The 27617-nt window shown below is 37.6% G+C and overlaps 1 protein-coding gene across 2 annotated transcripts in view; it reads right to left on the reverse strand.

Annotated features, from left to right (window-relative positions):
• LOC120539038 (1-acyl-sn-glycerol-3-phosphate acyltransferase alpha-like) overlaps positions 1–27617 on the reverse strand; it is a 64031-nt gene that overhangs the window by 8071 nt on the left and 28343 nt on the right. For both annotated transcript variants that reach the window (XM_039768733.1, XM_039768732.1), the window contains exons 4-6: positions 25048–25181; positions 23269–23444; positions 6273–6368 (exon numbers count right to left, since the gene is read on the reverse strand). In XM_039768733.1, coding sequence (XP_039624667.1) covers positions 6273–6368; positions 23269–23444; positions 25048–25181 — 406 coding nt within the window. The remainder of the gene's footprint in view (positions 1–6272; positions 6369–23268; positions 23445–25047; positions 25182–27617) is intronic.

The raw sequence follows: 27617 nt of genomic DNA on the forward strand, positions 1-27617 counted from the left end.
GAGATTTTAAGCAATTATTACGCAACAGTATAGCCCAATTTCAGTTTTCTTCATATAAAACTGAGTTCAACCACTGCTGAATAAGAAACAGTACTCTTGTTAACTCGCCCTTCCATCACTCAAATCCGAGTTGTTATTTAATATGTTTCCTGAGCTTTAAAGATTTATTATAAACACAGAAATACCATTCACACCCTTACCAAAGCTTTTAAGATTCAAAAGAGGAAGTCACAGTTTCTTTCAATAGAAACAAAAAACAATGAAGCAGATGCCCAAAGGAAACTAAAGGGAGATTTTTTTTAAAGATGATAATAACATTTGTCTATAATATAAATGCAATAAAGGAAATCAGAAAGTAAAACACAACTTAAAATCAACTTACATTTAAAATTAATTCTCAACTGAGTAAGTGTCTACTCTTGCTTACTGAAATAACTTGAGCTACTGCAAGGCAGTTAAATTCTTGATTCAAAAGGATAAGACACCAAGCAGAATTTGAGTTTAATCTCCAAAAATAGTTAATGTAAGGCAGTGTAGCAATTGTAATTTAATTTAAAATAAAGTTCATTGTGACTGAAAAAGTAAACAAAAGCTCCTTATGTAAATATGTATTTTATATTCTTCTGTGAATTTTACAAGAACACATTACATAAGTTTGGGCAAAATCTTATTGGGCATTCTCTTGCTCATATACAGATTGCTGAAATTAAGAATTACTTGCTCAGTTTCTCTTAATATCAATAAATTAAATGACTGTATGTTTTCAATGTTTACTCTTTTAAAATAAGGCTTAATAGTAAAAGATTCTGTATATTCATCATTGGTTTTACTGATATTAGAAATTTAGACGCATTTCTGGCTTGCATTTTTATTGGGTTATATTGACCAAAGCTAATTGAATTTCACCCTATTCTCCCAACAACTATAATTTAGTGGCACTCCAAATCAAAGATTACCTCAGCAGTTACAAACAGTATTACAGTGGAATTACAGTGGAATACCTAGCCAACTCAGACTACACTGATCTTAAATATTTAAACAGGTCTATTCTAGAAAGGCACAGACTTCAGTGAGCTAGGGTGTGGTATTGCTTTTTCGTGACTGAGAACTGTAACATACCATTTTACAAAATGTATCTAGGTTATCAAGTTCTTGTACTTTAGAATTCAGGTTGCTTGATAAAAATGGGGTAAAATATTGCCTTTTTCATTGTCTTGGTTAAAGTAATTAAATGTTTCCTATTTTGAGTCCTGCTATCATTGATCCTTCAAAATAAATGTCTGGACATTAAAGAATATGAATATAACTTCCTCTCTGTTCACCTCCCTGAGCTTGCTACAGTAGTGAAATAAACATTTATATTTAATTATATTTAAGTGTTTTACTATTATAATTACAGATTAAGTATAGTCATTTTGTACATGAAGTTCTGTTTCTTTACAATGCAGCACCTTTGAAGAGAAAAAGGATTGGATTACACAAAGAAATAACAGCCTGAGTGAATCTGTGAAGATCCTGAACTCTTAAATAGAAAGCATACACTGAAATGCTTTTCTATAATTTGGGGTATAAATAAGCCATTTAACACCCAACCTCCCTTCCAATACCCCACCAGACCAACTGCAATATATGGCAATTTGTTTGTGTAAATCTGAGATAGTTTATGGAAAATCAGAGCTCAGACCAGAAGACTAGATTTAATGTACATTTTTTTCATTGAACACTAAGATGTATTGGACCAAACAATATTTTTTCATTTTGCAACACTAATGCACATATTACAGTAAAATACATCTTCAGAAATCTATAGAATGGTCCAGATCTAATTATGCAATTTTCATTACACTATAACTTGTTTATTACATAGAAAATCACCCGAAAAATCCCAGACCATCGAGAAGTGTGCAAACTGACGACATGAAGAATTGTCTGCGCCGAACTGGAATCGTCCCCGCATAAATCAAAGTCATCCAGACGATCTGGATCTGCATAATTAGGTCTGGACCACCCTGTATTAAAGCCATATTACACTCCACTTCAGAAGAACATTAGGCAGGTACTTTCTAACATGTTCAAAATAGATTTGCTCTTTGGAGGAAGAATGAAACCACATAAATTCAGTATTTTAACCAAAGTTCCTATTTTTTATTTCAATTTTGCCCAGAACACTAATCACTTCTTTAACTTTAGCTGAACTTACTGTATATCCTCATTTAGTTTGTAAAAGAAATGGTTTCAGTTATGAGAAAGTAGGGGAAAAAAATCACTGCTTCTAGAGGATATGTTGGGTAACAAATGTTTGGGAATTGGGTTTTTTTAGCATGCATTAAGTACCCCTTAGCCTTTCCAGTTACAAGTTACTATGGAAAGCTAGACTACTGTTTATTACTTACCATCCATGTCGTTATCACTTATTATTTAAGTGATAGTGTATAGAAATGTTTAAGGTGTAAAAGTCAATGACAATCTGGAGCAGGTATAACGTGCACTTTATGCAGTTTATGTTTTAATACCACTGCTTTTAATTGCGCCATAAAAGGTAAATCATATTTTTAGAAGGAGATTTACAAGGTGTAGAATTGTTCTCAGGCATGTTGCAGAAATTTGAGAAGATACTGAAGCTCAGAAAAGTGTCCAAACATCTAGGAATCGGAGCAAAGAAAGACGGACCTGGGCCAGTATCAATGAAATTTAATTTTAAAATAAGAATACTTTTACAGTGGAGTAATAAAATAGATTAGGAAACTACAAATTATAAAGTTTTGTTTGCTAAATCCACTTTTCCAATGTGAAAATGAACCAACAGCAACCCACAGCAGAATAGAGCACAAGGTAGAAATCAATGTAGTTGAGATACAACTCCATCTTGAGGATCTCACTTGCATCCAGTCACCTCTGGCCAATCGAGATAAGGATAAATAAGAGTATCAGACAAAAGTATATGGAAAATTTCACACAGTGACCTGGGTAGCAAAATGTCTTGGGAGTACCATTCTTAAATTAAACAATAGTATAACACATTCAATAAATCTGTTAATTGGAAATGATAAGCACTACCTTTTGGTGCTGTTCTAATTTATATTATTAGAAAGAAAGAAAAAGGGATACATATAGAGAAATCTATAAACGTGCCTGAAAATACTGGTACCCTTTATGCTTTCTCTGAACTAAGGTGAAACTGAAACTAACCAAAGAATTTAGTATCCACAATTCTTCATAGCATATTTGTTTTTGATATACATTATGACTGAACAAAATATCTTATATAATTAAACAAATCAAAGTGCCATGGCCAAAAATAACCTAATAATTCTCTGCATAGCTTATGTAAAAAAGAACTACCATGAAGTAATTTATGCAGCTTTGAGTGGGATTTCCACACTTCTTCCATAAGATTCAGATCAGAACTCATAGCAAGCCACTTTAAAATGATTCAATATTTTTTTCTCTACCTCCTTGAGTTGTTCTTGAGGTATAATTTGACTTGTTATCCAGACCCTTGACCTATGACTGAGACAGAGCTGACACTAAGCTACATGTTTTTACCTCAAAATGCACTGGCAGCCTTATTTTACTGTGCCCTGCATAGTACTCAAGCAGGCAGCAAAAGCAACCTCAAAACATCACTGAACCTCCACCATATTTCACGGCAGGGATGGTTTTCTTTTCTTTTCTTTCTTTCTTTTTTTAACTAAAAACATAGTTGGTGTGAATTACAAAAATATATTTTTGTTTCGCCTGTCCAAAGGAAATACTCTAAGAAGGATTGTGGCTTGTCAACATGCATTATAGCACATTCCAAAGCTTGTCTGGGTTCCTCTTAAATAGGTGGAGTCTTCCTAGGACTTCTACTGTGGAGCCTATCTTCAACCATACAGTGACAGACGGTGTGACTTGAAACTGTTGCCACTTCAGCTTGGAGGACAAGCTTGGACTTAGGTTTCCTTGGTTCTTTACCTATCATCCAAACAGTCTTTCTCTTCAATCATGGGCCAATTTTTGTTGTATGGACATGTCTGGAGATATTGGGTACGGTCCAATGGTCCTTAAACTCCTTGATAATATTGGCATCAGTGGACACAGGAACATCAAGCTCTTTGGAGGTAATCTTCTCGCCTTTACATTGACTATACTTGGCTGTTACTGTCTTGGCTCCTTGCACATCTCCCTGCTTTTACCTTTCTTTCCCATTTTAATGTGACAGAAAACAGTTGAAAAACTTCTTTTTTTCATTTTATACTCATTGAATGAGTGATTACAAGACTGACTGAAGACACCTGTAAGAATCATCAAAAGACATTAGACTGCTTGCTATTGGAATGTCTTTGCAGAATAAGCTAGAACTGATTTCTTTTCACATCTTTTTTTGTTTTGTACTGCAAATCAATGGAATGCATGTATAGATTACAAGAGATATCTTAACTTTTAAAACTTTTAGAGAAAAATAGTGTATTATTTGGATAAAATGCAAGGGTACCAATATTTGTGGACAAATATTTTTTATTATCTTATACTGTAATATGCTACAGTGGCTGTCCGTTTGTCTGTCCAGGATTTTAAATCAACCATTTGAACTATTGACCTGAAATTTGGTACACATATACTATGTGATGTCTACTATCTACTTTAGGGGTGATGATTGACCCTCAAGGTTATTCCTCTTTTTATTTTTATTTTATTGTAGAATCAGCTGTCGGTAGTGGCCAGCAGGTGTGGCACATGCGTATGGACACTGTTCTCATTCCCTACCACCTTCGTCGTCACTTTCTCTACCACTTCATATTTTAAATCATTCTTGAGGCAGATTGAAGACTTAAGTGCCAGCTTAAGTGAAAAATTAAAGAAAATGTACTAAGTAAATGCAACACAAACACTGACTTAATCAGTTTTAACACGAAAATGATGCAGACGAAAAAAGAGATGAAGCAGGCCACTAGGGTAGAGAAAAGAAGAGCTGCTCAGGAAGCTGCAAGCGCATCAACCTCTGAGCAAACGATTGCTAAATGTACAGAGAAAGAGGATGAAAACTAGGAATGTTCAAGTCAAGTGTATTCACTGCACGATAACTGCACGGAAATCTTAAGGATAACACCATCACCCCCATTACCCCCACTATGCCTAAGTGGGTCAGGCAAACCAAACTTCGTAAAGTCCCGGTCCTCTGATATGCCAAGAGACAGAGCACATCTAGAGCTAATCGAGTTCCCCAGCAGCAGTGTAGAGAAGGTTAAAAACTGAGGTATCTTGTGAAGATACAGTTCAAATACATTTTTTATTTTTAACTTTAAACTGAATTAAAACTGCATGACAATAAAAACTAAAATTAAAAAAATTAATTTGCTATATTGAATTAATTTTATCTATCCATCCATTTTCCAACCCGTTGAATCAGAACACAGGGTCACAGGGGTCTGCTGGAGCCAATCCCAGCCAACACAGGGCGCAAGGCAGGGACCAATCCTGGGCAGGGCGCCAACCCACCGCAGAATTAATTTTATCTTTAGGGAAAAATAATGAGTCCTTTACAATTTATTTCTAAAAAAAGCAACACAAAGCGGAAAAGCAAGAAAAGCAAAAAACTATAATTAACTACAAACTTTGCATATTATTGTTAATTATTGTATGTAGAAAAGTTAATGTAAAAAGTGAAAAAAATGACTGTAGGCATACTCCTTTGTAAGCATGTCTAATGAAAACATTCACATTAATAGTCAGTTCTGATATTAATCTGCACAAAACTAAAATTTACAATACTCTTAAATAGCAGTGTACTTCTTGCTAACTAAGGAAAAAATGAGGGTCTGTGTAACTTCATCCACTCACAAAACTCCTATTTCAATTCCCGGTCAAAGGGGCAGAGAAACAAACTGTGGATAGGACACTAGTTCACTGAAAAGTATAATTAAACGATGGGAGAATTTAGATTCTCCAAGTGAATCCAACAAGCATGTTTTTGTAATGTAGGAGAAAAATAAAATATATAAAATTTGGAGTATCCTGAGAAAACAAGAAAAAGATGGGATATAAACCAACTTGTCAGAAGGCGAAAAATAATTTATTAATATGCAATTTTAATTCTTGGGCAACCATTTCCATCTGTGACTTTAAACTGTTAAAAAAGAAGCTCTCTAAAGTAACAGAATTTCTAATTTAATTTCATCTAGTGCAAATTTGTGCTTTTAATGATTATGCAGCATATCAAATGTCATTTCAATCTTGGGGTCGTGTTAGGCCATTGTTATATTATTGCCTCTATTATAGTTTAAAGTTACCTGGGCCTGCACAGCAAGGTGAAATGCTCCTCGTTTGAATGGTAGCATTGATCCATCGTGATTTCTGGTACCCTCTGGGAAAACCCAGACTCGAACCTATGGATAGTAAAATGACAGGAGGGAAGTTATTTGTCCTTCATAAAATCACAAATCACAGATCAAAGATTCTGAAGATCTATAAAATATTGTACTTTAAAGAAGCAAGTTACACACTACCAACAACAAATTTGTTCAATACAAGTTTTCAAAATTGATTTGATCACATAGACCTCAATACCAGTTCCACATATGAAATAAAAACATGGTATATCAGGAAGGGGAACTTATCTGTAAACATTCTGAAGGCAAAAAGGGTTTTTGCAGACAAAAATATTATTTTTTACAATTAATCAGTCATACATACACTTTTATTAAAATGCCATATTCACAATGTTCCATAATATAAGGGCTTTGCAATACATCAGAAAAAGATTTTAAAATAGCCTTAAGAGACTTCTTATCTGTAAACAGCCATAGTCTGCAAGTTATTTATTAAACTAAGCAAAGTAAATGAGCTTATATGGATTTTATAGACTTGGGTTTCCACCTTTTGAATTTAACTGAGTTTCTGTGGGAAGAGAACAGCTTTAAATTTCACATAGTGGTGTTTTTGTCCCTGAGGATTTTTGATGGCTCCTCAACACTACCTCTAATTTTAAGATTTAACTTTTCAAAAAGGCTGAGGAAATTCAATCTGTGTCTGGTGATAATCATCAACTTCTGCCTATGCATAGTGGGAAGTTAACATAATAGATACATCTAGTATGGTATGGGAAGGGAACTGCACTATGGCAAATCAAGTTTATTGTCATGTGTACACAGTACAATGTAATTCATACTTGCGTGAATTCTCAGGCAGAGAATATATAAATAAATAAAAACTATACTTAGCATGCAACATATATATACACTAGGGGGTTCTGCCCCCTGCTCGCTTCGCTCGCCAAACCCTGTGTTTGGTTAATCGGATGTACAATTTTAAAAGCTTTGTTTTTTTCTTTGTAATTGTTTCAATTTCATTATTTGCACTTTTACTTTAAAGCTTCATTAAAAACAATATTTGAATTATCTTTTCTTTAAGATTGCATTGAATTTTGATTCCATTTTTGGAGACACATTGTGACAACGCAACATATAACTGCCCGTGAGTGAACATTGTTTCTGTTTCTCTAATAAATAATCCGACTTTTTCTAATGTTTGTCCCTGTGATTTGTTAATTTGTTAATTGTCATAGCAATAGCAATAGCAAATATCAATTTGTTAATTGTCATAGTCCTATTCTCACTGGAAACTGTAAACATTTTAATACGAATGGCATATCAAGATCTCCTTTGGTCTGTAATGTTATTCGCAGAATATATACATTACCTTTCTTGTCGCCTATTAAATTTGCATTGCTTCTCCGTGAGCATAAATATACACCTGAGTGAATTGTGTTTTCTTTGAAATTAAGCTTGTCGTTGCTTTAATTGTTGCGGGACCACAGATTCTCATAGCGTATGGTCCATTATTGTGTAAATCTACATTTTGTTCATTGAATGATGTGAAGGCAAAAAGACTTTTGTTTTCTGCTCTTTGCCTTTTATTTCTGACCCCGCTTAGTACTGGTATTTTTTCAAGTACACCTGGGGCCTCATGTATAAACGTTGCGTAAGAACTTTTCCACGTTCAAATCGCGATGTATAAAACCTACACTTGGCGTAAATCCACGCACTTTTCCACGGTACCTCATACCTTGTCGTACGCAAGTTCTCCACTCGGGTTTGCAGACTGGCGGCACCCAGCGTCAAAGCAGTGCTACTGTTCCTGTGTGGTTACACCTTATTTTCCTGACGCGGCTTTATAAATACACCGAAACTAACCGCATATTGTTTGTCAGTGTAATGCATCTGATTGTAATTAACTTGTAACAATATAATGGTAGAGGGAACAGCCATAGTATTCCAAATACCATAACTGCTTTAGCGTTGTTACTCTCACTTCTTCTTCTTCTTCTTCTTCTTTCAGCTCCTCTTGTTAGGAGTTGCCACAGCGGATCATCTTTTTCAATATTTCTCTCACTGCACCACTCAGAGTATTTATATCACTGTATCTGAGTGTGAATCACAGCAGCAGCTGATCGGAAAGGGAATTATCGGTATACAGTTTCAAGGACACGCTGTCTCAGCCACTGCAAAATGTTTTAAAGTCTTTCTTGTACGGACCTCGCGGTTCAGAAACAGAAACAATATCATTTATAAGGTGAAATTCAGCAAAATATGTTTATTAAATTATACAGATAAAACTTTAACTTCATTTAAATAATCTATACTCTTCACTGGGAGTGTCGTTAAGGATAGAATAATTAAACATGTACTACGAAGATATTTCAATGTTCTTTAAACGTTTTGAAGAATCGGCTAAGCTTACAGATGGCTTAATGTCTATTACAGAGCTGATTGTATGGCGATCGGTTACTTGGGGAAAGAAAAGCACTGACTGCAGTGACGGCTACGCCAATATATATTGAATATAAAACAGAAAGAGAAAATAACAACACAGCTAAAAACACAGCGACAAATTTCGACAGAAGTTAAATGCTTGTGTCATGAGCACGAGGCGGCTATGCAGTGTCCGCAACGGACGTTGTGCATAAGCTACCTTGCTGAAAGGCGTGCGAAGAAGCCACCGATTCTTCCTCTGCCCAGTGTCACCACAAGCCTAGAGCCACCCGATTGTACTGCTGCAATAAATTATTTCATCAAAGTGAAACACATGTTTAATAACGTGCTTTAACTCCTATCATCATGAAAATGATATCACGTATACATCTCAGTATTTTAGTTATTCAGAGAGCTGTAATATCATGAATGTAATGGATTCTGTGTCCAGTTGGAGGAAGAGAGCCGGTTTAAAAAGCAAGTAGTGATTCACACACATAGAGCATATAGAAAATCAAATACAAAACAAAGCATTTAACGTGCTACTTTAATTACGATGTGATTTGAGAAACTGGTTAATTAAACGATTTTAAGATGAAGTTTATGATGTTCTACTTTAATGACAAAATAAACTACGTGATTAAAGTGGAAATGTCGAGATTGAAGTTGACATTTCGTGCTTTTTCTTCACTGTGTGCCTTTTTTCTCTGTACCCTAATAAGCTTTCATGTGACACTCAGACAGTGGGCTTACAACTCGGCTTTTCATGGCGACTTTGATGTGTGACTTCTTTTTTATTTCCGGCACTGTGCGATTTGTGAATGTGAGCTTTCAAGTTTCTCCAACACGCTATGTCACTCGATCAACTTCCTTTTGTTGATTATACCACGGTTTATTTGAACAAATAGTATGTTTTTCATTTGCCTCCACTTGGTATTCGCTGAAATACTTATATTTTCCTCCGTGCTTTTCCCATTGTCTTTTCACAGAAGGCTGCGCTTAAGGGCGATTTATATTGATTTGCATATTCAAATAGGCGTAATTCTGGGAGGATTTGGGGCGTTACATAATGTGCGTGCACGAGCGTTAGTTTTCACGCTGATCGGGATTTATGTAGCGGAAGAACGTGGAAGTTGGAGTACGCACAGATTCCTGCATCTGGATTTTTCTGTGCGTAAACACATTTCGCCTTTTGTGCTTACGCCATGTTATAGTGTGAGTTCTACGCACGGCGTTATACATGAGGCCCCTGGTCCTGATGATTAATTTCCTTTTGTTTGCGCTAATGCGATCTTTACTATCTTTTTTGCGATACTGTAGCGAATAGGGTGACGGTGGTGCAGTTGTAGCACTGCTGCCTCGCAGTTAGAAGACCTGGGTTCACTTCCAGGGTCCTCCCTGCGCGGAGTTTGCACGTTCTCCCTGTGTTTGCGTGGGTCTCCTCCGGGTGCTCTGGTATCCTCCAACAATCCAAAGACATGCAGGTTAGGTGGACTGCCAATCCTAAATTGTCCCTAGTGTGTGTGTGTGTGCCCTGCAGTGGGCTGGTGCCCTGCCTGGGGTTTGTCTCCTGCCTTGCACCTTGTGTTGGCTGGGATTGGCTCCAGCAGACACCCATGACCCTGTAGTTAGGATATAGCGGGTTGGATAATGGATGGATGTAGCGACTAACATAATAAAGTGTCACAAATGTTTTACTTAAACAATCGGCAACTTCGTAACCCCAAACTCAACTTTCTAGCACCCTCTTCAACCTCTCATTTCCTGGGTCTGGCCACCTCCAGTCCCCCCGAATCAATCAATACCCTGTTATCAGTCTTCCATGATGTACTCTGGCCTCCCTTAATCCGACCTAACAGTCACTTAAAACAAAAAAGGCTTCAACCTGGCTGGGACGCTACAATACTTTTGAATTTTACTCCTTTCATATTCTTTACCTTTCTCTGCATGTGTATCGCGCCATTGTTTGTTTGAGCCTTTCGAATTACACTGCTTTCAAAATCTCTTATCTGCCTTTTTTTCTTTCTAATGCTTTTGGGTCTCTTTTCTCCTCGGTGCTCTTTCTTCTTTGCTTAGTCATTGATGTTTCATCTAGAACATATTGTCCTTATACGCTTTATATGAGCTGAGAGCACAGAATCTATGTGAGCTATGTGCCTTGACACGACTGAGTGTTTTACTGGCCGTGCTCTTATTTGATATTGTTTGTGTCTTACGGGTCTTTTTAGTGTCTTCTAAGAAGATCACGTCTCATCGCCCTGCTTTTTCTTTCCAGGATTTTGCCAGGGAGAAGTGGGCAACCTGGCATCATGACAGGCCAATGTGAGAGAAGGACAGTGGGAGATAATTTGTCAGGACTACATGCTTCCCCGATACAAAAATCCTAATGTTTTCCCAATGTCTCAAAAGGTTTTAGTCTTATTTTTCAGCCTCATATTGGCCTTTTTGACTTTCACTGGCACAAGTGTTGTCCTCATGTTGAGCAATGGCAACTACAGACTCCAAAGGGCAGAATGAAGCCTAGGTATCTTATGAAACAATGAAGCAATGAAACACACTTGAGTAATCACAAACACACTGTAACACCAATTCTCCCAAACATTATGCCCCGAAATGGGGAGACCATGTATAAAAAGTGTTGTCATTTGTACATGTTGTGATCGAAATGTATGCAAATACAGTTTAAAGTTTGAAATGTTAACTAATCACGTCTGAATTTGATTTTTAATTTTAAACTGTGGAGCAGAGGGTTAAATCAAGGAAAAATGTGTCTTTGTCCCAGAAATTACAGAAGGCACTGTATGTATATATACTGTATATATATATATGTGTGTGTATATATATAAATATATATACTGTATATATATATATATGTATATATATATATATATATATATATACACTAGCAAAATACCCACGCTTCGCAGCGGCGAAGTACTGCATTAAAATTTTTATTGATTAAACCTTTTTAAACTGAGGGAAAATATGCCAATAATTATTTGTTAAGGATCTCTTTGTATACCATGTTGTCAGTTCGGCCCTCTGGTTGTAACATGACCAAGCTGTGCGCTGAGCTTACTCTTGAGCATGCAACGTACAGTTGGCCATGTGAACAGTAATCTTGTCTCAAATCTCACAGCTTGGATTGCTGCTGTCATAATCGGTTTGAGTTTCATGGTTTGTTTCAATTACGACAGTATTTGTAGGACTTGTGTTGAAGAGACATTCGGCATCTGTCAAGCGTTGTAAGCACACAATCGGTTTCATCAATAAAATCACATCCAGCTTTTGAGAGTTTAAACATTCATAAACATCAAAGTGTCTACTACTGAAATCGTCACCTGTAAATCTAAGATGTTTAAGAGGCATTGGCGGTTTCAAAAGGTGTAAAATATTTGGCCATTTCGGTACACTTGAAAGCGACAGCCGAACAATTCAGCGGCAGCCATCAACTCACATGCAGAACCATAGGTGAAGGGCTTAAGCATTTCACTCTTCTAGTGCTCCTGTGTAGTATAATTATCTCCTGTACCGTCATTAGTCCACACCTTGAACCTGTCCCAGTCATTCAATACATAAGACACAATGTTCCTCCGGATATCAAGAGTGAGCCTGATATGGCCGTGCAATATGTAACAAAGAGAATGGAAAAGGTAGGTGCCATCTCCGGGCATGGAAACCACTCGGTAAGTGACAGTTCTTTGATCGATAGTGATCATCTCGATAGACTTGGTAATGGGGGTTGGAACGATAAAGGAAATGGGTACCTGAGCAATGTAAAGTAAGTCTAAAATACCTACACAATAACTATAATTGTAATAAACAAACAACAAAACAGCGGAGAAGCCGTGGATTAAACAAAAAGGCTGTAGTTATCAGCAGGGAGACGTGAATCCCGTGGCGAAGCAAGGAAGGGAATGTAGAGATCGGAGTGAGGGACGGCCTTATATAGGCAGGCAGCCAACAACGTGGGAGGCGTTGGGATGGGGGACCCAACGCCACCTCACACGGTGACCGAGGTGCAGGCTATGGACATATATATGTACGTAAGTAGGATTCAGTTAACGTTGGGAACCCGTGTACCAAATTTCTTGAAGATTGGCCCATAAGTAACAAAGACTGTTGAAAAGTTCAATATGGCGGCCGACAGTGGCATCATTCCAATGAAACAAGTACGTACATTGGTTTCGGTTAGTTCAGGGAAGCCTCCTACCAAATTTCGAGAAGATGGGACCATAAATAAGAAAGTTCAACATGGCAGACGTTGTTGACCGTTATGACCATTACGCGTAGAATTTCAAAATGAAACCTGCTTAACTTTTGTAAGTAAGCTGTAAGGAACGAGCCTGCCAAATTTCAGCCTTCTACCTACACGGGAAGTTGGAGAATTAGTGACGTTGGAAAGTTCAATATGGCGGCCGACAGTGGTGTCATACCAACGAAATAAGTACGGATATTGGTTTCCGTTAAAAGATCAATATGGCGGCTGACAGTGGCGTCATACCACCGAAATAAGTACGTACATCGGTTTTGGTTAGCGCAGGGAAGCCAACTACCAAATTTCGTGAAGATGGGGCCATAAATAAGAAAGTTCAACATGGCGGACATTGTCGACCGTTATGACTGTTACGTGTAAAATTTCGAAATGAAACCTGCTTAACTTTTGTAAGTAAGCTGTAAGGAATAAGCCTGCCAAATGTCACCCTTCTACCTACATGGGAAGTTGGAAAATTAGTGATGAGTCAGTGAGTGAGTGAGTGAGTCAGTCAGTCAGTCAGTCAGTCAGTCAGTCAGTCAGTGAGGGCTTTGCCTTTTATTATTATTATATATATATATATATATATACATATACAGTATATATATCAGGCTCAGTGCAGGCTGAGGTGATGTGGTATGATCAGCTGCTGTCTTTCTGCTGCTGCTGCTGCATGTTCTGCTTGTCGCAGTGCGCGTCAAGCATTTAAAAGCCTGTATAGCAGCTGTCCTTTTGTCTCACTGCCTTGTCTCGTGTGACGTTAAAGTGTCTCTTACGGGACGTCAAATTGTCTCCCAAGAAGATCACGTATCATATTTTTCCATGCCTTCCAAGATTTTTTTTTATAATAGAGAGATATATATATACACTGTGAAATTCTTTGTACACTTTTGAGACCCAGCTCAGTGGAGATGTAAGAAATACAACTGACGCATCTGTTGGGGGTTGCTTGTCTGTTGTCGAGGCAAACACAGGTTCGCAGTGCCACCCAGGCAACTACAAGTTCACAGCCGCCACACGTAACATGTCTGTCGCTTAATGGGTGATGTGGGGAACATTATAACCTGGCCACTGACCTGGCCCTGTCTATGCTCGTTTGCTGTATCTGTGTGTATTAAAGTGAAAATGCGTGTATTTATTCCTCTGAAATCGTAATTTTGCATCACCACACACACATTTAGCTGGTATATTAGATAGCAAAACAGGTTACTTTTACTTTAACTGCCCACAATAATTCATTGGACACAATGTCAAAAAAGAAAAAGACAATAAGTAATTACTTTTGCATTTTGCCACCTACAAAGAAGAGATGGACTGTGACAGGCTGAGTATTTTCTCTGAAAAATGGATCCAAGAAGTACCATGGCTTGAAACTAATAATGAGCACTCTGAGATGTTGTGCAAGATTTGCTGTGAGCACTGGAATTTACCATATAAAACAAGTTATTTTTACATAGAAGAATTTCAAGTCACCTAATATTTGACAAGCATGAAAAAACGAGTAAAGAACATACAAACACTATACATACTATAATTAACAAACATGCTAGCCAAAATGAAAAACTGAGTTGCTCACTTGCAATGTGGCAAAGCATAATGAAGAGCACACCAGAGGACTCTGGAATATTTTTCTTTTGGCCTTTCATAAATCGAAATACAGTAATCCGTCCTCGATCGCGGGGGTTGCGTTCCAGAACCCCCCGTGACAGGTGAAAATCCGTGAAGTAGAAACCATATGTTTGTATGGTTATTTTTATATATTTTAAGCCCTTATAAACTCTCCCACACTGTTAACATTATTAGAGCCCTCTAGACATGAAATAACACCCTTTAGTCAAAAGTTTAAACTGTGCTCCATGACCAGACTGAGATGACAGTTCTTTCTCACAATTAAAAGAATGCAAACATATCTTCTCTTCAAAGGAGCGCCGTCAGGAGCAGAGAATGTCAGAGAGAGAGAGAGAGAGAGTGAGTGTGACAGAAAAGCAAACAATCAAAAAATCAATATGAGGCACCGCGATAAAGCAGCCGCAAAGAAGGGAGCAATGTGAAGGTAGTCTTTCAGCATTTTTTAGAGTAGCGTCCGTATCTTCTAGGCAAACAGCCTCTGTGCAAACAGCCCCTCTGCTCACACCCCCTCCATCAGGCGCAGAGCATGTCAGAGAAAGTGAGAGAGACCGAGAAAAGCAAACAATCAAGCACCGCTCAGGAAGCACATTGTATATCATTGAGGAGTTTTAGTTAATACATAATGCATGCTCTGATTGGGTATCTTCTAAGCCATCTGCCAATAGCGTCCCTTGTATGAAATCAACTGGGCAAACAAACTGAGGAAGCATGTACTTTAAATTAAAAGACCCATTGTCCGCAGAAATCCGCGAACCAGAGAAAAATCCATAATATATATTTAGATATGCTTACATTTAAAATCCATGATGGAGTGAAGCCGCGAAAGTCAAAGCGCGATATAGCGACGGATCACTGTACACACAACCCATGTGTTCTTTGGCGAAGGATATTGTTTTCTTGAAGAGGCTTGTAGTGAAGGTTGGAGGTGCATATCATTCATGAGAAGGTGGTACCCGAATAATGCAAAGTATCACCCAGAAAATTAATTTAGAATTGAGAGAGTAGTTAGGGTCAGCTGAATGTTGGGGTGTTGTATTTGATAGGTCTGAAGATAATACCAGAACAAAACACAAGATTGTTAAGTTGTGTCTATGTCCAGCAAGCAAGTGTTTGACTCAGATTTCCTCGGATTAAATTAAGTAGGTGAGAATCAAACAGCACACGATAAATTTGATGGGCTTTTGACTCTTTTCTGTGAATTATAATTGGGAGTAATGGAAGTTGAAGCACATTACAGGGCTACTGTTAATGTCAGTATATACAATGAAACTGCGCCAAACCTATGACAGATTTCCTTGTTCATATTCTGTGCACTGTGCCCACTATCGAAAAATGTGTGAATCCGGCTAATCACATGGTTCTGTACTGTTTTACAATTAATTGATCTGTTGTCAAATTGCTGACATTTTATTTCCATAAAGGTGCTTCTAAAATGGAAGCATTAAAGAAATTATGTGATGTGAATGGCATTACCTTTGTGAAATTGGGACAATTTCACATTTGATGGTCTGCCTGGAGGTATGAGAATTAAATATTGAGGCTTTTACCTGCTATTCAAAATTGGCTAGCTACAACGGATGACACTGACCTACAGGAAATCTGCACATAGCACTTTCACTATTTTCTGGCTGACATGCTGTACAATGGTAGGATTTTGCAGCTCAAAGACAAACTGAGGGTAAACATTGGGACAGTTGTGATATGGTAAAGGAAGTACAGAAAAAACACCAATGGCACCAATGTTGACATTAACAGGGACAAGGTTCATATACTTAATTTGATATTTAATTGACAATTTTAAAAATAGTTATGAATCTCTCAAGTCATGTGAGCCATTTTAGTTTTCTGATGCTTCAACTTGGCCCCAGACCCCCACAGTTTTGGTAATAAAATACTTAGTAGCATTCATCAATATGATGCCATTTTGCCTCTCAACAAAGAGACCATTACAAGAGAATGAATGCTCTTAAAACAAGTAGGAAAGCGACTGGCAGGCTCATTTGTATATGATTTGGTCAACACAGCAAATTCAGATTGTTACTCCAACATCTACACAATGCTTCAATTGTCTTTTACACTAGCTTTAAGCCCTGCATCTTGTGAATGAGGATTTTAAAATCTTAAGATAATTAAAAAAATAAGTACAGATACCCACCTGTCGCTTTGTATGTCTAATAATCACCTTTCTAAGATGACCATAAAAACATTTGACAAACTATAGATGCAAACAGCTCATCGTAGGATAAACTATGGAGCAAGTACAAGAGGGCAGTGTGGAAGTTAGAGAGAAGCAGTAGGCAGAGGACAGTAAGGAGGAGAATGATGCATAATCAGATAATGTTGTATAAGCACTGAGTACCAAACAACATCTTCTAGTGCTCCATAGTTAATCTCACTAAAACATTATGTGTTCCCCTAAATGTTGTTAGTGCATACGCCCTCCAAGTTAGGTGTGCAAAGGAAGAGAAAGAAAATTTCTGGAGTGAGTTAGATGAAGTGGTGGAGAGTTTACCAAAAAGAAACAGAGTGCTTGATTGGATTTCAATGTTCCTTCACCAATGTTGGTGAAGGGAACAGAGGGGATGAGGAGGTGATGGGCAGGTATGATAATAAGGACAGAAATGCAAAAGGTCAGATGATAGTGGATTTTTCAAAAAGAATGGACATGGCTGTGGTAAAGCATATTTTAAGCAGAGAGAGGAACACAGGGTGACTTATAAGAGTAGTGGAAGATGCACATAGGTGGATTATATCCTATGCAGGCGAGTCAGTCTGAAGGACATTGAAGAGTACAAAGTGGTGGCTGGGGAAAAAGCAGTTAGGCAGCATGGGATGATGGTATGTAGGATGATGTTGGAGATCACAAAGTGGAGGGGAGTGAGGGCAGAGTGGAAGTTGAAAAAGGAAGACTGTAAGTTGGAGTTCAGGGAGGAGATAAGACAAACACAGAGTGGCAGAGTTACTAGATAGATGGGCACTAACGCGAATGGGCAACTTACAGCAAGTGGTAAGGGAGACAGCTAGAAGAGCTGTTTGGTGTGACATCTGGACAAAGGAAGGAGGAGGAGGGTAGGCCATGGGAGCAAGCTGGGAAGGATGAGCAGCAGGTTAAGGTAATAAAGGAAAATGTGGCAACCCCTAATGGGAGCAGCCAAAAGAACAAGAAGAAAGATGGAAACATACTCACAAGTGAAGAGAGTGTATTGAATAGATAGAAAAAGTACTTGGAGAGGTTGATGAATGAAGAGTAAGAGAGAGAAAGAAATAGAGAGAGAGAGAGAAGGTTAGGTGATGCAGAAATAGTGGACCATGAAGTTTAATGGATTAGCAAGGAGGAAGTAAGGACAGCTGTGAAGAGGATGAAGAATGTGAAGACTGTTGGTCTAGATGACATAATGACATACCTGTGGAAGCATGTCTAGGAAAGATGGTAGTGCAGTTTTTAACCAGTTTGTTTATTGCAATCTTGGAAAATTAGAGGATGCCTGAGGAGTAGAGAAGAAGTGAACTAGTATTGATTTTTAAGAATAACGGTGATGTGCCGAGCTGTAGTAACTACAGAGGGATACAATTGATCAGCCACAACATGAAGTTATGCAAAAGAGTAGTGGAAGCTAGTTTAAGAAGGGAGGCAATGATTAGTAAGCAACAGTATGGTTTATTGCCAGGATAGAGCACTACAGATGTGATATTTGCTCTGACGGTGTTGACGGAGAAGTACAGAGAAACCCAGAAGGAGTTGCATTGTGTATTTTTGGAGAGAAAGCATACAACAGGGTGCCTAGGGAGGAGTTGTGGTATTGTAAGCGGAAGTCAGGAGAGGCAGAGAAGTATGTAAGTGTGGTACAGGATATGTACGAGGGAAGTGTGACAGTGAAGTGACGGATGCGTTCATGGTGGAGATGGGATTACATCAGGGATCGGCTCTGAGCTCTTTCTTATTTGCAATGGTGATGGACAGTTAAAATAAGCTATTTTGCTTTTTGTGTTCCACTGTACTCATTGCTAGAACAGACATCGTAAAAAATAACAAAGGCTTAAAATAAGGAACACAAAAATCTACATAACAAAATGAATAGAATTGAATATTGAATAATGAACATAATGAACGTTGAAATCTTTGAAATAATAAGGAAAGTCACTGTAATGCATTATGTTTTATAATAAGTAACTAAATAACACACTTAGTTTTTTTGTAAGTGATGAATTAATTTTAAAAGTGAGGACATTGTTTTGGAATTGTTTTGTTTTGGATATCATCCCTTGGACAACCAGTGTAAATAAACTGTTACGCATAAGCAACTGGCTGAATAAGTCATCAAAAAATTAATAATGTCTTATTTTTCCTCTTTATATATAATTTTAAAGGTAGAATTATTGATAGAACCAATCGAAGTGCTAGACTAGTTTGCACTGTGATGTGGCTCAAAAAAAAAAAACCTTCTTTGAGCTGTTGACTGATTAGTGTTTCATTGTTTGACTGAAATAATTTAAAATTCATAGGCAAGTGACTGTTAAAATTGTTTTGCATTAGAAATTAATAACTGAATTATTTCTCCTTTAAAGGAAAATATTTATATGTAATTTTTATAAATATATAAAATTTTAATTGTATGATTAACACAGGGCGGCACAGTGGCGCAGTGGGTAGTATTGCAGCCTTGCATTAAGGAGACCTGGGTTCGCTTCCCGGGTCCTCACTGCATGGAGTTTGCAAGTTCTTCCTGTGTCTTTGTGGGTTCCCTCCCACAGTCCAAAGACATGCAGGTTGGGTGCATTGGCGATCCTAAATTGTCCCTAGTGTGTGCTTGGTGTGTGTGTGTGTGTGTTCCCTGCGGTGGGCTGGCGCCCTGCCCGGAGTTTGTTTCCTGCCTTGTGCCCTGTTGGCTTCAGCATACCTCCGTGACCCTGTAGTTAGGATTTAGCGGGTTGGATAATGGATGGATATATAATTATTTATGATTAATACACACACATATATATAATATGTATTTGCAATTATTATATATTCACTAGACATTAAGCCCGTTACAATAACGGGCGCTAGAACAGTAGTGCATAAACATTAGTAGGAACAGTCTATATTAAATGGCAAGGGACCTTGTATGTGGCTGTAATATGCGTCACTGTATTGTATGCCTTTAATTTTCTCTCTCAGTAATACTGGTTTGTATTTTCATAAAATGCCTGTAATTTTGTCAGACAGTAATACAGTGGAACCGAAGTAATTTCCCCCATAGGATTGTAAGTAAATGCAATTAATCCGTTCCAGATCATATGAACTGTATGTAAATATATATATTTTTTAAGATTTTAAGCACAAATATAGTTAATTATACCATTGAATGCACATATTAATAGTAAACTAAATGTAAAAACATTGAATAACACTAAGAAAACCTTGAACAACAGAGAAAACTAACACTGCTAAAACAGTTCGTGCTATAGCCTTACGACCCGCTCGCTAAAAACACCTTTTTTAATGAGTTTTAAGCACAGGGAAAAAAATTAACATTTGAAAAATCCGTAATCTAATAAACAACCAAGAAAAGTAACATTGCAACAATGCACGCGTGCGCCTGTGTGTGTGTGTGTCTGACTCTGTCCTGTGTGTGTGTGTGTGTGTGTGTGCATGCGTGTGGGCGGGCGTGCGTGTCTGTCTCTGTGGCGGGCCTGCGTGTGTGTGTGTGTTGCGAGCTTGTCTGTCTCTCTCGCGGGCCTGCCTGCGTGCGCGTGCATGTCTGTCCCCCATGCGGGCCTGTCTCTGTGTGTGTGTGTGTGTGTGTGTGTGTGTGTGTGTGTGTGTGTGTGTGAGTCTCGCGCGGGCCGGCCGGCCTGCCTGCCTGCCTGCCTGCCTGCGTGTGTGTGTGTGTGTCTGTCTCTCGGGCGGGCCTGCGTGTCTGTCTGTCTGTCTGTCTGTCTCTCGTGCGCACGCATCTGTGTGTCTCTCTCTCTCTCTCTCTCTGCACACACAGGGAATGCACAGGAAGAGACTGAACACGTGCCGTGTGGCCCCGCGCATGCGCACTTCACCAAAAGACACACACACACGGACACCTGGACGCACACAGGGGTTTTATTAAAGAGGATGATCCATTATCCAACCCGCTAAATCCTAACTAAAGGGTCACGGGGGTCTGCTGCAGCCAATCCCAGCCAACACAGGACGCAAGGCAGGAAACAAACCCTGGGCAGGGTGCCAGCCCACCCCAGAATTATTATATATTTATACACAATTTGTTAAGTTATAATATTTGAATTTTTGTAATTCACTGCTTAGCAACTTTACACCCTTTACAACTAGTGGGTAAAAACTACCATAGAATCTACTGGTGCAAGTGCCAATAATCCTATACTGTTTGGTAGGTAGTGAGTGTTTTATATATACTGAAGAAAAGGCAGCTCGGTGCCGCTAAGGAGGTTCTGATGCTGGTAGCCTTTTTTGACAAAAGCCGAAATGTGTTGGCCCACTTCAGTTCTTCAGTGATAACCATTGCAGGAAATGTAAAGCTGCTCACCCTCTCAACAGCATCACCTTCAATGATGGCATATTGATTAAAAAGGTTAAGTTTATTCCTGCAGCCATGCTTCTATTTATACAGGATGACAAAACATAGTATGCTTAAAGAAAGCACTTTCCATCGGCTGAGACCACACAATTCAGAAACAAAGTGTATTTCTCCTTGCTAACCAGAAGACAACATCAAAGAAGACTCATAAAAAGTTTTTTAAATTTATTCCATTAAAATGTTAACTGATGCACAATCATGTAAACTAGAACTCCATTGTTTATTTCCTTTACTAGTACCTTCTGGCTGCAGCACTGTCTGTGTACCATGTACTGTACTGTAGACATATTTTTGCTGCTTCTGTACCTGTGCCACTTGCAACAAAGTCGTTCAGAACACTGACTGGTTTCATGACAATAAATCAAACGAAATTGCTAACCACTACAGACATATGTAAAGTAGGTTCTTGGCCAGATTTGTGTCATATACCAGAGTATTAATTCTATACAAGTTCCAAATAAAAAGCAGTATGTAGCTCTCAAGAACAGTTGTAAATCCACATGGGTATATGCAAAGTCAGGAAATCACCAAAAGTATGAAAGTACAAATACTTATAAGCACCTTTAGAATCACAAATTGGCCATTTCTGTTATTTTAAAGTTTTCAATATTTTCCAGGTTATGTTTAATAATATAGACACTGATTGATACCATATTGTTCCTAATTCTCTGCACTCTATTTCATTTTAGAGTGGATTTCAAAATTCTATTTCTGTAGTTAAAACAGCTGTGAATGTCTTGGCTAACTAACACAAATTTATAAGCATATTGAAAAACTAATATTTTTCATAGTAACACAAGCACTAATATCTACTCATTAAATATTATCCTGTGGTGTTTACTTATGAATCAGCAAACAAATCCAATTGTCTTTTTCTGAGTGCATAGTTATCACATATTAAAAAACAAATAATACAGTTTTCCAGTTTCTAATCACATATACCCTATTGAGTATACTCCACAATCACCTATTCAATATCTTTATATATAATACATTACTGTGGCTGTTTGATTGTCTGTCCTGAATTTTAAATCACCTGTAGCTCACAAACCGTTTGACCTATTGACCTGAAATTTGGAAAATATATACTATGTGACGTCTACTATCCACTTTCGGGGTGATAACTGACCTCCATGGTTATTCCTCTTTTTATTTTTATTTAATTTTATTGTAGAATTAACTCCCAGCCGCGGCCAACAGGGCGACTGTCCAGCACATGCGTATGGGTACCGTTATCATCCCTACCACCTTTACCCTCACTTCCCCTACCTCTTCATATCTTAAATCATTCTTGAGGCAGATTGAAGACTTAAGTGCCAGCTTAAGTGAAAAATTAAAGAAAACATACTAAGTAATTACAACACAAACACTGACTTAATCCATTTTAATGCAAAAAGATGCCGACGAAAGAAGAGAAGAATCGAGCCGCTAGGGTGGAGAGAAGAAGAACTGGAGTTTTAAATCTATTTACCCTACAAATTAACCAATTAATCCATATAGACCCATGAAACAAATTTAAGCACTTAGCAAACAGGATTCCCTCCATTGCATTGTTTCACTATGCATCTTAGCAAATAAAAATTGTAACACTTTTTTTCTGATATACACAAATAATATTTATATTAATAGAACAATTCTAAAACATGTACTTTAGCAGGGACACTAACTTTGTGACATTCAAGTTATCCTCCTTTACATTGTGCACTTGATTCTGTTGATATTACTCACCATGTCAACTTTATTTCTCTTATCCTGTCAAGTTAATTACAATAATGTTAGTTTTGAAAGGAGCACTATGAAGAATACATTTCTTCATTTTAGATAACTTTAGAAACTTTTCTCCCTGAAAAAACTTTGGGACCAATAAACAGCAGAAATTCATTAATACAGCTGTGCTGGTCCTAATGTAAAAGATGACACATATAGTAAACCTTTAATAAAATCAGCAAAACTCCATTAAAATATACTGTATGCTTTAAAACCACAAGATAATGATACAGAAATGTCAATAAAGAATCTAAAACCTTGGCCACAAAAGGGAGATGATGCACAAAAACAAGAGATTAAAAAGGAGAGCACTCACATCCTCCATGATCATGGTCTGTGCTGCCTCAGACATCACACTGATTGCATCATCAGTCTTCTTCCGGTTAATGAAAATAACCCCTGCTAACCAGCAGGCCAATCCAGCTGTGCCAGCATACATGAGTTCTCTTTTAGCAATGGGCACACAACGACCTGGCAGTATTTCCATCATTCCTACAGCAACAAGAAGGTCAATTAAAACTAGTTGTGCAAGTCTAAATTACACACTGAAATATAACAAAAGTACAAGAAAGAGTAAAGCAATAAAATTCATAGCAATATTAAAAAAAAACTTTCAGAAGTTTGCCACCAAAATGTAATTGTCTATACTAGTAAGCTCAGTCACCTAACACAGAATGAAAATATTTTTCAAAATCTGAGACACACTCTCCATTCATTAAGCTGTTACTATCAATTTCACTTTAGATCACTCCACATAACTAGTACACATTCTTTCCCCAGTCTCTCATGATTTGTGCCCAATGGTTCTTGGGAGGTTGCCCAAATCTCTGCATTCACACCTCCAGGCTGCAACGTGAATCCTGCCATACAAGAGATGTGGATGCATTTGTTTTTAATCAACAATTTCCAGATGTTTTTATTTTTCCTTTGTCTCGAGTAGGTACTTACAGAAAAATGTTTGATTTTTCTATGCTACCCTCAGAAGTCTCTGAGAATATGCAGTATCCTTGCATTTACAGTGCAGATAGCTGCCCAGAAAAGAAAAATCCTTTAATTAAAAACACTGCTGTAAGCATGTTTGCTCACTTAAAAAGTGTTCAGCTGATTGGCTCACAGCAATATCTAGTTAATTAAGCTAATAAAAAAAAGTTCTTAGTGTTCCTTATTAAACTGGAGTAAGCATGAGAATCTACAAAATGTTGTTGAAGAACCCCACTCAACAGTCGTCTGTTAGAAAAGAATAGTCTGCATGCAACTTAATTTTAAGTGGCTTTACTTTTTGACATTTGCAATGGTAACCTTTTTCAACAGCTAGAAGGAAGACACTGCCTGGGTCATATTTAACAGAGTAAAGAAAAGCACATCTCAGAAATCTTACAACAGAAATACAAACACACTAAGGGAAGCAGAAAAACTGATGATGTTACAGTCAGTGATTCAAACACGCAGAGCAGAACACAATATTGTCTGAGATCAAGTGGAACAGCATCATAACAAATATTTACTGTCTAAAGAAAAACACACACACAATATACAAGGATACAAAAAAGAGCTGTCAGAAAAATGGGTCATATAAAACAAGTAATAAGTCATTAGAATAAAATATAAAAAGTAGTGGTGATTCAGTCCATTTACTTTGCATGGAGAGTTTGTAACTAACTTAAAAGTGCAGAAATAAAGTAAGAAAAAGCAGAGGAAACCCTGCATTTCCCAATGCTTTACATGTTTTGCTTTTTAATGCTTTACATCTGGAATATTCCTATTGACTCACCATATTACTATGTTACAGCAAAATCCTATGTAAATGTTAGGCTCTTATGAAATAAATAACTCAGAGGCATAATACTCGAAACAAAAAAGGGGTACAGTAACAATGTTGATTACTAGTAGACAGTGGTATTAAGCCATAGTTGTTAAAGTAGGTTTTTAAATTATAAGCTGTTATGCCTTACTGATCTATATTACATAATGAAATACTGAAGGTAATAAGGAAAAGCTTTTATACTGTATTTGCAGGACATTTTTCTTCAAATATTTATGTACATTGTAGTTGTATATTTACTAACCAATAATATGCACAAACAGGCAGACTCACCCAACAGGTCAAGAGAGCTCTGGTGATTTGATACCACTACATATTGTTCTTTCACGGGGAAGTTTTCCCAGCCCTTTACGTCAATCTTGATACCATATAAGTACTTGATGTGCAGAAGCATGAATTGCAAGACCCTTAAAAATAGAGACAGCTGGATTTAGTACTTGTATGAGCCTAAATTTCTTACAGACAGGCATCACTACTTTTAATTACTTTAGAAATATTTCCTAAATGTCAATAACATTAAATAAACCATGAGCCTTCCGTTTAGCACTTTTCAAGCCCACCCATCAGAGGGAACATGACCAACATAATAAACTCCTTCAGTTCATAAAGAGATATGCCTCAAAAGATCAGCTTACAAAAGCAGTCTTAGACTTTGCCAAGGAATAGCATATTACAGATTTAATCTGATCAAGAATGTAATAACATAGCATTAAATATATATACAGACAGAGGGAGGGAGAGAGAGCAAATGCTAACAGAAGAATGAAGAAATAGGAGATGCTGGAAAACAGAATTAGAGAAAACAGGAAAAGGAAATAAACAGTGGACACAACAACAAATTAGTTTTATACAATAGGCACAGCTATCTGCACTGATGGGTATTCAATATTAAAGTACTTATAGAAGAGAAATTGATCAAGTAACAACAGCTACAATACAGCTTGTCCTTGTTAACCCAAAACATGATATAGAGGCATTACTGTAAACATATGTTAAGTACAAGTATGTATGTATATACACAGAAGCAATTACAGAGTTTTCTGCTGACCCATTATAAACAAGTGAACTGTGATGGAGAAGAGACAGAGAAAGAGAGAAGGCAGCTCCACTGGAGGAAAGTTAACAAATTCAACTATTTGCAAACATAGCATGAAAGGTATCAGATCCTTGAAATCAAAACAGGGTCCAAGGCTTCCAGACTTAGAATAGTACCACTTAGCATTCACCCTCAAACTAATGTGGATTTGGATCAACTCATCCATCATAATTTCCAGCAGCAACTGTATTGCTCCTTTTTTTTTCCTGTCTCCCATTTCCTTCAAGTAAGATAAAGGCACGCACGCATACACATGTATGTCTGTAAGTACTGTATATTTAATATTATTTTTGGCCAATACATTTTTGATAAGCGAAAAATAAAATGCATGTAGCGACAATTAATTCAAAATATTAACACCAAACAGAAAAGTCCATGTACAACATAATCAATACATGAGAATGCTTTAATTTTCAAAAAATAAGTTATAGTGTTTGAAAAAAGTAAATGGCACAAAACATACTTTATATCTACAACAAATCATTTCACAGTCAAATATACAACACTGAATTTTATAGGTAACAGAATGAGCACTTTATTACATCTATCAAAGGAGTTGAGTGGTGTTGACCTAAATTAGTATTTCCATTGACAATATATGCAGATGGTGTTACAACTGTGTTTTTGTCCACAAACGCAGAATTTCCTTTCAGGAACCAATTAGCAAGTTTCACAAGCACGTGAAAAATGCATACTTTTACTGAAGTGATTTAGGCAGAAATCGGACACTGAGCAACAAAATGTTTGATTCAGTTTATGGGACCAAGAATAATAACATTTTATTTTGTACAAGCATTTTTTTGGCAAAAAATCGGTAAAGCCCTTTTTCCCCTGTTGAAAATGACTATTTACTTTAGACATGTAGTAAAGAGGTCATATAATATATGAATGCTTTGAAAATCCATCCATCTATTTTCCATCCATCCATCCATTTTCCAACCCGCTGAATCCGAATACAGGGTCACGGGGGTCTGCTGGAGCCAATACCAGCCAACACAGGGCACAAGGCAGGAACCAATCCTGGGCAGGGTGCCAACCCACCGCAGGACACACACAAACACACCCACACACCAAGGCCAATTTAGAATTGCCAATCCACCTAACCTGCATGTCTTTGGATTGTGGGAGGAAACCGGAGTGCCCGGAGGAAACCCACGCAGACACGGGGAGAACATGCAAACTCCACGCAGGGAGGACCCGGAAGCGAACCGGGTCTCCTAACTGCGAGGCAGCAGCGCTTACCACTGCGCCACCGTGCCGCCCCCATCTATTTTCCAACCCGCTATATCCTAACTACAGGGTAACGGGTTCTGCTGGATTGTTTAGTCTGGTACCTTCTGAATCATTAGTATGAGAAGACCCCCACATATCATATACTGTGTTTGATGTGTCTTGATATTGCGTCATGTATGACATCAAGCTTTTTAGGATTTTTGCTATTTTTGCCCTTTAGACCTGAAAAACACCCATATTTAGACTATTTTTGGACCATATTTTGTGCTTGAAAGTACACTTATGATAAAAATTAAACCAATAGGACTTGATGTTGTGAATACCACATTAACTCCTAACGGCTATGAGGAATCAAAGTTACTCTTTTTTTTACAAAACTTTGAAAAAATGGGGATTGGTAATAATATATGCATGCACAGTGTCATTTTCTTCTATTTTTAGGTTAATGATCATTAATACTCTGCCCCCTGCTCGCTTTGCTCGCCAGCCTCCAGGCCTGCGCTAGCCTCTTTGC

This window comes from Polypterus senegalus, chromosome 11 (genome assembly GCF_016835505.1).
Source record: "Polypterus senegalus isolate Bchr_013 chromosome 11, ASM1683550v1, whole genome shotgun sequence".
NCBI lineage: Eukaryota > Metazoa > Chordata > Cladistia > Polypteriformes > Polypteridae > Polypterus > Polypterus senegalus.